The following is a 13,946-nucleotide window of genomic DNA, read 5'->3' on the forward strand; positions in this document are numbered from 1 at the left end:
GGCAATGATCTGTTTAAAAACCATCTGGAGGATTTAATTTTGGCACCAAGGGATTTCTGTTTAGGGCACTTAATTTCTCTCAAGAATATGGACATGCTTTACAGGGTCGAGCTGGACATTTGGAGGAAATTTGCCCTATTGGTCTGTCTGTAACAACACCATATGGTGGTGTGCCTTGAGCATATTGGAAGCCTGGGATTTTATTCTTTCAAGCCTACATTGTAACTTTTGGAAGCCACATGGATTGTGGTGGTTCAATCTGGAGGATGGGATCTGCCAGATAAGGAATTATTTGCCCTAGTTCATCTTTGTTCTTCAAATTAGGTTCCTCTATATCAGTTCACATTTCTCTGAATGTGCAAAAACTATTTGACATTAATTTGTTTGTCTCAGGAAATTTGAATAGTAAAGTTAGAGGTGCACGTTGTATTCCTGGCATTTTAGTTTCTGTATTTTGCATTTTAAATATTTTTCACAACAGTCCAAAAATTGTATATTGTTCAATTGCATCTGCATTTTTGTATAGTGACAAATTTGAGATTCAGTGGCATAGCAAGCTGAATTGGCTTGTCCTTCATCATGATTATTTAGGAAAATTGCCAAATTATTAATTCAGTAAAAGAATTTGGTATTATTAAGTTATAACCGGTAAAGGGTTTTTTTACATTGCTTTATTTTTGCCTATCTAGCAGACTTCCTCTTAACTTTCACAACACTCACCTCTTCTTCTTCTTCACTTATTTGTGGAATGGATAGGCTAACTGAGGGAATGACTGGTGTGACCTGTGGTTGCACCTGTGAAAATACTGCATAAGGAATAGTTGATGCTTTAGCCAATGGTTCTACTATAGTTAAACCTTCTGTCAATGGATCTATTGGTGAGGGTCCTACTGCTGCTAGTGGAGTCGCAAACATTATGCCTTCTTGTCCACTCTTTCTCATACCTACCACTGTTTGCCTTACTGCTAAAGATTCTCCAGGTGTCATTTGTGCCTCCTCCATCATCTTTCTCATGGTTGCCTCTACCTTCTTGTTGGCAGACTTCTCAAGTTTTGCTTGATAAGTCAGCTGCATTAACTCCTCATAGGTACCAAATCTATCAGATTCTTTATCTCTATCAGACTTCAGAATAACTTCAACATATCCTTCAATCTCTGCTTCTGTAACTTCATACCCAAGAGAGACAATATACATCATTCTGGGTTTAACCGCTTCTATGTAAGTGAAATCAGTATCAACCATAAAACAAATTTCACTTCTAAATTTGCTGACTAAAGATGGTGCGATTCTGTATCTTTGCTTCATCTCTGTTTTAAATGTCTTCATTATTAAGTCTATGCTGCTTTCAATCTTCTCAATACGGCACCTCTTATTAAAATCAGTTATTTTTTCCATAGTGCACTTATCACTGTTCATCAACTCAGATATATGCATGAATGGAAATCTCTTTATGAAGTGGAAAAACATGTATGTTATTAATGATTGGAATCTGAACTGACCGTTTCTTACTTTCTTTATCCTCTCCAGATTTTCAACTATGCTCTCAATATTTCACACAAGCTCACCTTAGCTTTCTCAACACACATCATATAGGTCGCATGAATAAAACCTGCTACCATATCATCTTCTCTAGAATTTGAACATATTTTTGATGCCATGATTCTGCTAACAAACCTTACATCATGTTGTTTGATTTTGCTTATCACAATTCCTCTTCCTTTATATTCAGACTTGGTGTTTTCTAACACAACTTTCTTTACATTCTTCTCATTAACAGATATAGAACCTTCATTTCTTAGACTAATGACTTCATGGATGAGGTTAGCTGAAATTTTTATCACATTGTCACCTAGCCAAAATTTTCCATCATGAATCCTACTTAGTATGATCTTGGTCCATTCTTCATTATTAATCTCATGGGAAAACAAGTACTTGACTAGGTCATTTTGTTCTAGGTATTCATATCCATCTTTGAAACTCATGCCTTGATTTTATATGGAGTCAAATTCTTTAGTTATATTTCCTTCTCCTACAGATTCGTACTTGCTCATAGTATAGCTTCTAGCATCTTCTAAATATAGAATTCGATCGGAATTATCGAAAATGTGACTGAGGGATCATCCTCCAAGGGTTTGATAGGGTTTATCTTCATCTTAGGTTTGGGTTCATACTCCACATTGTGACTTAAAAGATTTATCCATCTCTATAGTAAATGTTGAACTCAATTTTTCAAATTCAACCTTTAGAAACCCTTAAAATACCTCAATTTCACAGAGATAGGATTTACTGATTATGCTGAACAGTAAACATAACCATAAAATAATGCAATCCATAACACCATATTTTGTTAACTAGGGAAACTCTGGCCAAGGGAAACCATGGTGGGGATGGGACCTATAAAATAATCCACTAATCAAAAGTATCTTGTGATAGATCTAACCCTGTTAGGAGTCTATTACATTCGTATAGTGTCTCGGTCCTTGTTAGAAGCCTCAACCCTATTAGGAGTTGTTATTACAATTACACAAAGTATGCAAGATGAGCCCATTGCCCAAACATGCAATATAAAATAATGTTCTTCAATACAAGAGAAAAATACAAAAATCTCTTATTGCTACTCATATCTTCAATATCTGATTTGCTTTTTCCGCTCTTCACAAAATAGATCATATATTCGCATTGCTTTAATCAAAGATCAGAATGTCGCATCTCAAAACAATAGCTTATCAATGTTATAGACATCTACAAACTTCGCATTTCAAGTTTTGTTCTTTATAACAAGTTATTGCAAAATAATTTGTACTCTCGGCCTTCATACCTTTCACATGTGTCCCAAAACATAACATTATAATCTGCCCACTTAGGGTTAACATCTAGGATGTCGTCCCAACTTAGTTAAGCAATTGTTTTGGTAAACAAAATAGTTCCTTAATCCAAAATACTCGATTCCTTATCTTTATCCTGTTTGGGTCTGCTCATTATTGCAACTGGAAAAATTGTTGTAACTTTTTCCATACAACCTCGCACACTTACAGGCATGATCAACAGACTTTACTCTATCTATCCTTAAGTTCACATGTGTTGTCTCTACTGTGAGATAAACTGAGTTATACTTTGACAATTTTCCAAGTCTAACTATCGAAATTGTATCTCACATCTTGCTCACTTCATGTTGAATATATATTGCCATAAATGACAACATCATATTGCCCAACCTAGCCAAATTGCCAACAAACCTCAGTTTGTAATGAAGAATAAGAAATCAGCCCTTTGCTTTCACCTTGCAATGGTCCTATGCCAAATTGGGGTGTCCATACGTGTTTGCCTCTTGCTTGCTTCCTCATTCATGTGCAAAATGAGGGGTTTGATGTCCTTTTATAGTGAATTTTCTGAAATTACCCCGCTGGAGCTGACTACATTGAGAGGGATCTTATCGGGAGAGTGAAATAGGATTGGGCCTGGAATACAAGATCCTCCTAGAACAGGTCATTATGGATCAACCTAGTCCACGAGGTCAGACTATTGAGTCCTAGTGTTCCAACTTTAGGATTTGCAGAAGTTTCAAGTGTAATGTATGTCAGAGTTTGATAGTTTGAGACCACATTCGAGATATCAGGGCTAGAAAGAGGAGGATGCTTAGAAATTATATCATACTTCAACCAATGTGTGAGAGGAAAATCAAGGACTTATTAGGTCCTACCTCAATTTCACCTAGTAGAAAGAGGAGAAAAGAGGGAAAGTGTGTGCCCAAAGTGCAATCGTCAAATGCAAAAACATTAAAGAGGATCTAAAAGGTCATAAATTGAAGTGCATCCAATTTAAGATGGTATAGTACCTTTCATTGTAATTCATAGGGTTGTAGTGCTCATTGTAATTCATAGGATTGCAATGAGCTCCGGGCATTGTGCCTGAATGCATGTGCATTCATGTTTATAATACTCCTAATAGGGTATAGTGCTTCTAATTGAGTACATCATCTTGTGGGTTTGATTCTCATTGTGGTTTTTCACCTAGTGGAGTTTCCATGTCAAAAATCTTGGTGCTATGTGTTCATGTGTTATTATGGATCATAGCTTTCATGTGTAACTTCTATATCAGAGATTTAAACTTATTATTTGGTTACGGTTTTGAAGTTTGGAACACAAATGATTCACCCCCTGCCTCTCAGTTGTGTGTGATACTTTAATTCTATCACTTTGCCCATTTTTGGATTGAAAATTCTATTTTCGTAGGGATTTAGTGCATTTTTAAAGTGGAAATTGATTTTCATAAAGATTTTATGCATTTTAAGACTAGAAAATAAATTTCCATAGGTACTTTGAAGTCATTTTTCCACTAACAAGTAATTATGACATATCTCATACCAATTGAGAAGCTAAAATGTCAAAACACTTAAAAAATCTCCCTTAATCCTTCAAAGTTGACCTCAGTGAGCCCAAACCTTGACACACTTGTTTGTATTTGGGACTTAAATGACTTGAACATTTAACAACTCCTAACATTTTCAGCTCCTTTACTACAAAACCCTACATCCACGAGTGAGAAGTGGGGGTCCTCGTTTGCAATGGATGGTGTGAAAAGGTCACAATAGGATCATGATATCTTGAACTTCTTGTAGTAGCTTGAGACCACAATATTGTAATTTCCTTCTTGTGGATGAAATCCAAGATTAAGGTAGCCTTCCTTTTTTGAAAATCTTTTATTCAAATTCCCTTTTGAAGTGAGACTCATGTTTCGAGTTTGAACTTGTCTTCTACCTTCCCTTGTCCAAGCTTCCTTGTATCTTGAAATGCCATCCTCCTTTGTACTTGATCTCTTTGAGCTAGTCCTTTTCATCATTATGATCATTCTCAAATGCATCATTCTTGAAAGAAAAGAGTAAACACTTTGGATTTTACAAGTTGTCCTTTTAACCACTCCTAACATTTTGAGCTTCGTTATTGCTAGAACCCAACAACCACAAGTGAAAAGAGGTGGCTGCATTTGCAATTGGACAATGGTGTGAAAAAGTCACATGTTCTTGATATCTTGAACTTCTTGTGGTAAGTTGAAAACCTTGTATTGTACTTTCCTTCTTTTTGATGAAATCCAAGGTTCATGTTTATTTAGTGACTTGTGTCAAAATACGTAAAGTCACGATATGCAGGAACATTTTAACTTCCTTGTGGATGAAATTCAAGATTCCTATGGATTGCAAGGTCTCCATATGCATCATTCCTATGGATTTAACAACTTGATCATTTAACCACTCCTAGCATTTTGATCTCCTTTAGATCTCCTTTACTGCCAAAACCCTATAACCATGAGTGAAAAGAAGGCGCCCCTATTTGCAATGGGATGATGGTGTGAAAAGGTCACAACATGTTCCTAATATCTTGAACTTCCTATGGTAACTTTAAACCTTGATATTCTAATTTCCTTCCTATGGATGAAATCGAAGATAAAGGTAGCCTTCCTCACTTGAAAATCCTCTGTTCGAATTCCCTTTTGAAGTGAGAGTCTTGTTTCAAGATTGAACTTGTTTTCTACCTTCCCTTGTCCAAGCTTCCTTGTCATCTTGAAGTGTTTTCCTCCTTTGCACTTGACATCTTTGAGCTAGTCCTCTTCATCCTAATGATCATCATCAAATGGATCATTCTTGAAAGAAAAGAGGAAACGCTTTGGATTTAATGACTTGACAATTTAACCACATTGAACATTTTGAGCTCCGTTACTGCCAAAACCCTACAACCATGAACAACAAGAGGGGGTCCCCATTTGTAATGGGATGATGGTGTTAAAAATTCACAATATGTTCTTGAAGTTTTTGTGGTAACTTGAAAACCTTGATATTATAGTTTCCTTCTTGTTGATGAAATCCAAGATTCCTGTGGATCTAATGTCCCAAGTCACAATATGCAAGGATATTGTAATTTCCTTGTGGATGAAATTCAAGATTCCTATGGATTCCAAGTTCACAATATGCATCGTTCCTGTCGATTTAATGACTTGATCATTTAACCACTTCTATCACTTTGATCTCCTTTATTGCCAAAACCCTACAACCATGAGTGAAAAGAGGGCGCCCCTATTTGCAATGGGACGATGGTGCAAAAAAGGTCACAACATTTTCCTAATATCTTGAACTTCTTGCGGTTTCTTGAAACCTTGATATTGTAATTTCCTTCCTGTGGATCAAATCGAAGATTGAGGTAGCCTTCCTCACTTGAAAATATTTTGTTTGAATTCCCTTTTGAAGTAAGAGACTTGTTTCAAGTTTGAACTTGTCTTTTACCTTTGCTTGTCCAAGCTTCCTTATCATCTTGAACTATTGTCCTCCTTTACACTTGATCACTTTGAGCTAGTCCTCTTCATCCTTATGATCATCATCAAATGCATTCATTATTCTTGAAAGAAAAGAGGAAATAGTTTGGATTTAATGACTTGACCATCTAACCATTCCTTGCATTTTGAGCTCTGCTATTGCCAAAACCCTAGAACCACAAGCAAAAAGAGGGGGTCCCCATTTCCAATAGGACAATAGTGTAAAAAAGTCACAATATGTTCTTGATATCTTGAATTTCTTGTTGTAACTCGAAAACCTTGACATTGTAGTTTCCTTCTTGTTGATGAAATCCAAGATTCTTGAAGATTTAATGGCACAAGTCACAATATACAAGTTCACAACAATATGCAAGGATATTGTAATTTCCATGTGGATGAAATTCAAGATTTCTATGGATTCCAAGCTCACAATATGCATCCTTCCTGTCGATTTAGTGACTTGAGCATTTAACCACTTCTAGCACTTTGAGCTCCTTTATTGCCAAAACCCTACAACCACGAGTGGAAAGAGGGCGCCCCTATTTGCAATGGGACGATGGTTCAAAAAAGGTCACAACATGTTCCTAATATCTTGAACTTCTTGTGGTAACTTGAAACCTTGATATTGTAATTTTCTTCCTGTGGATCAAATCGAACATTGAGGTAGCCTTCCTCACTTGAAAATCTTTTGTTTGAATTTCGTTTTGAAGTGAGAGACTTGTTTCGATTTTTAACTTGTCTTCTACCTTCCCTTGTCCGAGCTTACTTGTCATCTTGAAGTATTGTCCTCCTTTACACTTGATCACTTTGAGCTAGACCAATTCATCCTTATCATCACCATCAAATGCATCATTTTTGAAAGAAAAAAGGAAACACTTTGGATTAAATGACTTGACCATTTAACCACTCCTAGCATTTTGAGCTTCGTTACTGCCAAAACCCTACAACCACCAGCAAAAAGAGGGGGTCCTCATTTGCAATAGGACGCTAGTGTAAAATTGTCACAACATGTTCTTGATATCTTGAACTTCTTGTGGTAACTCAAAAACCTTGACATTGTAATTTCCTTCCTATTGATGAAATCCAAGATTCTTGAAGATTTAATGACGCAAGTCAAAATATGTGAGTTCACAATATGCAAGGATATTGTAATTTCATTGTGGATGAAATTCAAGATTCCTATGGATTCCAAGATTACAATCTCCATCATTCCTTTGGATTTAATGACTTGATCATTTAACCACTCCTAGCATTTTGAGCTCCTTTACTGCCAAACCCCTACAACCATGAGTGAAAAGAGGATATCCCCATTTGCAATGGAATGATGGTGTGAGAAGGTCACAACATATTTCTGATATCTTGAAGTTCTTGTGCTAACTTGAAACCTTAATTTTGTAATTTCCCTCCTATAAAAGAAATCGAAGATTGAGGTAGCCTTCCTCACTTGAAAATCTTTTGTTTAAATTCCCTTTTGAAGTGAGAGTCTTGTTTCGAGTTTGAACTTGTCTTCTACCTTCCCTTGTCTAAGCTTCCTTGTCATCTTGAAGTATTGTCCTCCTTCATCCATATGATCATCATCACATGCATCATTTCTCAAAGAAAAGAAGAAACACTTTGGACTAAAGTCATAAAAAAAATGAAATGCAAGGAAGGATTTACAATATTTTCATTATAACAATTCCTCAAAGAGATTTCGAAATTAATTTGCATTTGGATTTTCAAATTGTAACTTCAATTATAATTCTGATATTATTCCTCAAAAACTTCTCAATTTTCTTACCCATTTGCAAAAAAATGAGCCTTAACCACTTACTCTTTTCCATCTTCAATGGTCTAGGAATTCGATTTGGAATCTTATTCAAATGCTTGATCAAATCTGGAGATGCTTGTTTGTCGCTCTAATGCTCAAAATTCAAACTTTCGTTCTGATTTTAATCTGTTCTTCAACCTGGAATCCTTGACAAAAATCTGGAAAAATGCATGATGGAATCTGCTCTGATTCTGTTTTGATTCGCCTTCAGCCAGGGCAGATTTTTGATGTTTTGCCTTTGACTTCACCCCAAGTTTGTTTTACAATGACCAGATTTGTTGAGAAATGCTTGCTTATCTCTCAAAATCACCCATCAATGGATCAAATCGCTGATATTGATCACTACGCTCTGCTGGATATTTTGTAGCAATATCCCTGCTTCAAATCGGAATATTTCACTTCCTTCTTGAACTCAATTAGACCATGACTTGATGCTTGAATTCGACTTCTTTTGAATTCTGATTTTTTTTTTTTGAGATTTGATTTTTCCCTTGTTCTGCTCTGCATTTAACAAATTACTTTTGTATTGTGATTTGAATGTTCACCCAAGTGAACTTTTGAACACTTTACCATGTTGTGAGGAAGAAACATCATCTGGTTTTTCCACTTCCCAAATGGGTAGTTCTCAGATTTATTCCTACCAAACTTGAAAAAAGTGAAGGAATAGATGTATTTCAGTTCACAGTCCACCTCTTCTTCCTCACCATTTCTGCTTATATCCTATTAAAATCTTGCCCTTGTTTGACAACAAACAGCTGCAACCTTTATCAATCTACAACAATTGTTAGTTTGAAGAGAAAAACTTTGACACTAACAGCCTTCTGTGCTGACTAGGAAAAATCACAAATCTAATTTCATTCAAACATGACAACTATGGCCTTAACAACAAGCCAAAACATTTAAGTAGTCAAATTGAGTTTCATATTCCTCCTGGCCAAAATACAAACAATCTCTTTTAATTTGTGATATGGAAGGAGACTAGCATTGATGGACTGTTGGAAGCTAAGTGTAATTTTACTGAAATGGAAAAAAAATCAGTTAATTTCCTAATGCAAATTTCAAATTTTTCTTGGTTCTAAAATCTGCAAAAGACGCTATTTTTAATGTCCGACTGTAGTTGATACTCATTTCAAACAAAACAAAATAGATTGTACAATTATTTGGAATGTCAATAGTAAATTCTGTGAAGCTGCAGGTTCCAGTTGGTTGAGATCCATTTTAGGGATTGAATGGCAAATGCATTATTTCTTAGAGAAATTTCAATTAGTTTCTTTACAGAAGTCATTGACTTATACTCTGAAGGTCTAACCAGACATTTGTTCTTTTTAACTCGGCAGATTATTGATTTTTTTCTAAATATTTGTGACTGTTATCATAAAGTTTTTCTGGATTCATTTGTGTGTGAATTTTTAGCATCTAATCTAATCCAGAAAGCTTTTATGATGAATATAATGGATTGTGGAAATCTGATATCTCTTATCAGTGAGTGTTCCAAAGGTCACGAAGTTTTGACCGAGTCTTAGCTGTATCTGTGAGCATATGTTTCATTAATTGCAAACAGTCAATCTATACTGTAGGCAAAATTCACACATATTTATGTTCATACTTCAATTGGAATTGTCTACTTAATTTGCTCCTGTAATGTACTGAATTGTGATAAACCAATAAACAGGAGTCATGGTAGCTTGGACTGGCATCGAATACTTCCATTTAGGAACGTGTGAACCTCCACCGAAAAATGATGAACCTGAGGATGGAAGGGTCGGTTTCGACCATCTCAAATTTTGGTCTTCATGTTTTATTAGCAGATAACCATTTTGCCTTGTTATTCTTAATTGCATCCTACTTTTAAACCATACTTGTACAATATCAATGATTTTCAACTTAAAACTGCAATTACAGTTTTTTTAGCACAATTATCATATGGATTGATGAAGTTCCCTTCCCTACAAGAAGAATTTAGAATAAAATTTCTTTATATTATCACCCATGTAAATTATCGATTTCCTTTTGTGTGAGAATATTAACCACATAGTTTAGTACACAAGAGAGAGAATTACAAAATTTGATTAACAATTTATGTTCTGGCTTCTTTTGTAATGAATGTTACCCACTTTTATTTGCTCAACCAATTTTCTATATGCAATAGAAATATGACAAGTTTGTTTTTAAATTTTTAATAGACTTCTCAATTTTGATGATTACTTAAAGACACTTAATTGCTTGGATGTTTTGAAACAGCTAGATCTGCATCCAAGATGGCAATTGGGAGAGATTTATGAGGCAGGCAAGAGTGATTCCCCCTCCTTTAAAAGGGCTAGAGTTTATTCATCTCTTCAATGTTTAAACAAGTACTGAGAAAGTCATTAGTGGAAAACTTGCTATTTGATGTCAATGTGGATAAACTTTAACTTATCTTTAGCTCTAGATAAAAGCCTTACCAATTGTATAACTTTGGATATTTATAAGTTCATTATGTGGGTATCCAGTTTAAGCAACAAAGAATAATTTATGGAGATACTTTGCCATGGACAATTATTTCATAATGGAAAGTTGACCATGATGGGAGTGGGAATATAAATGCAGAGACAATCTATTTGGATATATACTGTAAGATTTGTCTCTTTTGTATCCTTGCACGGTTGCATAAGAGCTCAGAAAATGCAGTTATTTAGCTTGTTGTATGCCATTACGTTTTTGACACAAAATTTTGAAGGTGGTGCATTGTTTTCATTTCAATATGGTTGTTTCATAAAAGTAATGAACTCTGGTAAACTATGTTGCTATTAATACCTGGTTCGAAAAATGTAGCAAAGTACGCTACATTCTACGTAAAACATTAAAAGACTTTTGTTTTAATAATGATAGAATACTGAAATAAAATTAATATGAGAAATTATTTCAATAAGGATGAAGTTAAAAGGGATTAATGTACTGCATTCAGTATCAATTTATCCCTAACAGCAAAGGCAAAGTATTGACAGAAATACTTAACAAGAGAAATGCAGTGGCATTAAAACTGAAAAAAAGCTATTGATTGAAACCCATGAAACTTAGAAATCCATAATTAGCAGACTAGATGCACAAGACTGCCAACTATCATGTATAATTCAAACTAGCAGCATTGTCTTGTTCACCATTCAAGCAATTTGTTTTAGAGTGAACAGAAGTCATGACAAGGATTCCATCTTCCATAGGAGTTTGTTATTGCTCGAGGCAAGTTGTGGTGCATTAGATATTATTGTGCAGGGATTCCTCCTGGGAGGATCATTTTCACAAAACTTGCTGGCACTTATTCTGCAATGACTTGTGGAAGAGTTCCTAACATTAGTCTGAGACACTGAAAAGATCTCCTTTGAGTGAGATATTAGAGAACAGAGCTTTATTAGTGCACTTAGAGTTGCATGGTGTGACACATGCGCATATCATTCCATAGACGTGCATAGTTGGGAAATTTTGAAGGAAAAGGTTGGAACTATTTCATCTGAGAGAAAGTACTGGTCAATGGTGCCAAGCATGTGGTGTCTCAGACTCTCAAATGACATAGTCTCCAGCTTCCACTGCAGGCTGTTGCGGAATGGGTGAGTTGGACTAAGAGCATTTTCCTTGTGACATTTTCTATGGAATTTGTGGTTCATAACTAAGGGAGGATATGCATCTCCAGAACAGGCTGCTAAGTAGCACTAACATAAAGTTACTGGTCCTCTCCTCCTCCTTAGATGAAGCTTGACTAGCAAAGCTACTAAGTTAATTGTTTGGTGGATATTTTGCGACCGAAAATTTGTGCAAATTTAGTTGCAAAATAGGATAACCAGCCACAACATGTGAGATAAAGTCTCTCCTACTTTAAAGGGAAGGCTCCCCCTTCTCACTGTTCCTTGGATTAACTCAAGGTAAGGAAGAAGTTAGAGGTACTTTAAATAGTGTTACTCATATTCTTTCCTCTTGTTTCAGGAAAGAATCCACTTATTGGCCAAACAGGTAATGGGCAAGAAGAACCTCTAAACTACATTGCTATCTAAAAATTTGAAAGAGTGATATCGATAAACCAACACCAACTCAAAGGCTAATCGAAAGCACGCTAGCTTGGATCTAAGTCTAGTTGTTCTACACTATAAAAGTAAATCACTCATATTGGGGTTGTTAGTGAACAGATTTGTTTTCCTACATATAATGATTAGTTGGATCCTATTACCCCCTCTACGAAGACAAGAATATCCACTATAGTTGTTAAGCTTTAGTGATTTGCTTCCCTCTGAATTGCATAAGGTGCAACTCCCTTGTTAGATCTTCAATGAATCTCTAGCCTAATTGAACAAATGCACTTTTTACCTAAAAAGCCAAAGGTTGCCCTTCTTAGTCTTAGATAAGGTGCTTTGATAAGGTAGTTTCAGAACAATAACAAAGTAAGAAAAGATCAAAGTCCTCAAATCCTCATAGCTTGCCAATCACATATGATTTTTTAATGACAATTGAACATCAAGTATCAACACAGTTTAAAACAATAAGATGACATAGGATGCTAAAATAAACATTCACCAAGTTTCATAAATCTGAATACAAAGACTCAAATCATCCCATATATACACTCATGTTATCAGAATTCAAAGTTTAAGATAAACTTTCAAAACATATATGATATCTTGATTCAACTATCCACAAAAAGATTGAAAGTAACTATTTAAAATACTAAGATGTTCTTTTCCCCTATATTTTTTTTCTAAAGTGTAACTTATTTTCAATTCAATGTATATAGTTCTGGATCACCAAGAGGTCTCCTTGAAAACCTAACCTCCTAGTAGTCAACCAAGACACTTATAATATCTAAGAAAACATTCATAGGACTCTTGTCCCAAGGTTCAAACTATATCAAGAAAAATAAACTAAGCAGTAGTACCACTTTCTATTTCTTCAACCAGTTCTTCTTCACCTAATGCATTACATGCCAATTTCCACCTCCGATAGGCGCCCACAATCTCTTGCACAACATCTGAGTTAGGGTTCTTTAGGCATCTTTATCCCATTTCATCTTAACAAATGGTTCAACATACTTAGGTAGGTAACCCATACACAAATTTAACATGGCTTCCACTTAAGCGACCTTTGTGAAGTTTGTTGCTATATTATTCACTTTGTCTCTTGTGGCCTTCATGTCCTCCTTGAAGATCTTCACCATTGCTTCTAAATCCTTGGTCCCTTCTTCATATTGTAGTCACTGGTTAGATTAATGATGTTCATGTCCTTAATGAAGCTATCAAACATTTTTTTATTTATCTCTCAATGGTCTGGGCTCCTGCAATTGCAGAATTGTATATCAAGCACCTCCAATTCATATTATTTTTCATAACATACAACATGGTTGCATCAGCAACCTTTAGGGGATTCTCTATCATAAGCCTTGAGATGCCATATTCTTCTTTTTCTAAAATCTAGATGATTATTGCAATCCACTTAGCTTCATTTGCCTCCCAAATTTGTAATTGGATCTGAACCTCACCAAGTAGGGTTTCCACATCATTGAAGACCATGTTAGATTCTTGGATGAGCTTCGTTTATTCTTTGATCACACCATCTATCTAGTCATCTAGTGCAATTGCCACTAACTTGCCCATTTGTAGTTTGTTCAATAGCTTTTTGCTATCTAAGGAGTTTGGGTCAAAAGTTTCAAGTACTTGTGCAAAAGGTAATGCTCCATATCCTCGGAGGGAATTGATGTATTCAACCATTTTATTTATTATGTGCTTGAGTTCCCTCTTTTCTTTGGCATCTTTATATGATTGCATGAGCATATTTTGAGTCGAATACTCCAACCAATGTTCTTCGGTTTCCTTGT

General features: G+C 35.3%; 1 protein-coding gene across 1 annotated transcript; it reads left to right on the forward strand.

Moving 5' to 3' along the window:
• The first annotated feature begins 342 nt into the window (after positions 1-342).
• On the forward strand, positions 343-10,802 carry LOC149578424 (putative tRNA N6-adenosine threonylcarbamoyltransferase, mitochondrial). The gene is made up of 2 exons (XM_089829045.1): positions 343-9,874; positions 10,355-10,802. The coding sequence occupies exons 1-2, from the start codon at positions 9,791-9,793 to the stop codon at positions 10,469-10,471; spliced, it is 201 nt and encodes a 66-aa protein (XP_089685171.1). The 5' UTR covers positions 343-9,790; the 3' UTR covers positions 10,472-10,802.
• Positions 10,803-13,946: the final 3,144 nt, after the last annotated feature.

The sequence above is a fragment of the Cupressus sempervirens genome, chromosome 1 (assembly GCF_028749045.1).
Source record: "Cupressus sempervirens isolate cs-2001-9-10 chromosome 1, ASM2874904v1, whole genome shotgun sequence".
Taxonomy (NCBI): domain Eukaryota; kingdom Viridiplantae; phylum Streptophyta; class Pinopsida; order Cupressales; family Cupressaceae; genus Cupressus; species Cupressus sempervirens.

Excerpts from the sequence above, each read along its gene's own strand:
- LOC149578424 (XM_089829045.1), top strand. The coding sequence starts at position 9,791 with ATGGTAGCTTGGACTGGCATCGAATACTTCCATTTAGGAACGTGTGAA. Across the intron at positions 9,875-10,354 it reads ATGAACCTGAGGATGGAAGG|CTAGATCTGCATCCAAGATG; the intron begins GTCGGTTTCGAC and ends GTTTTGAAACAG.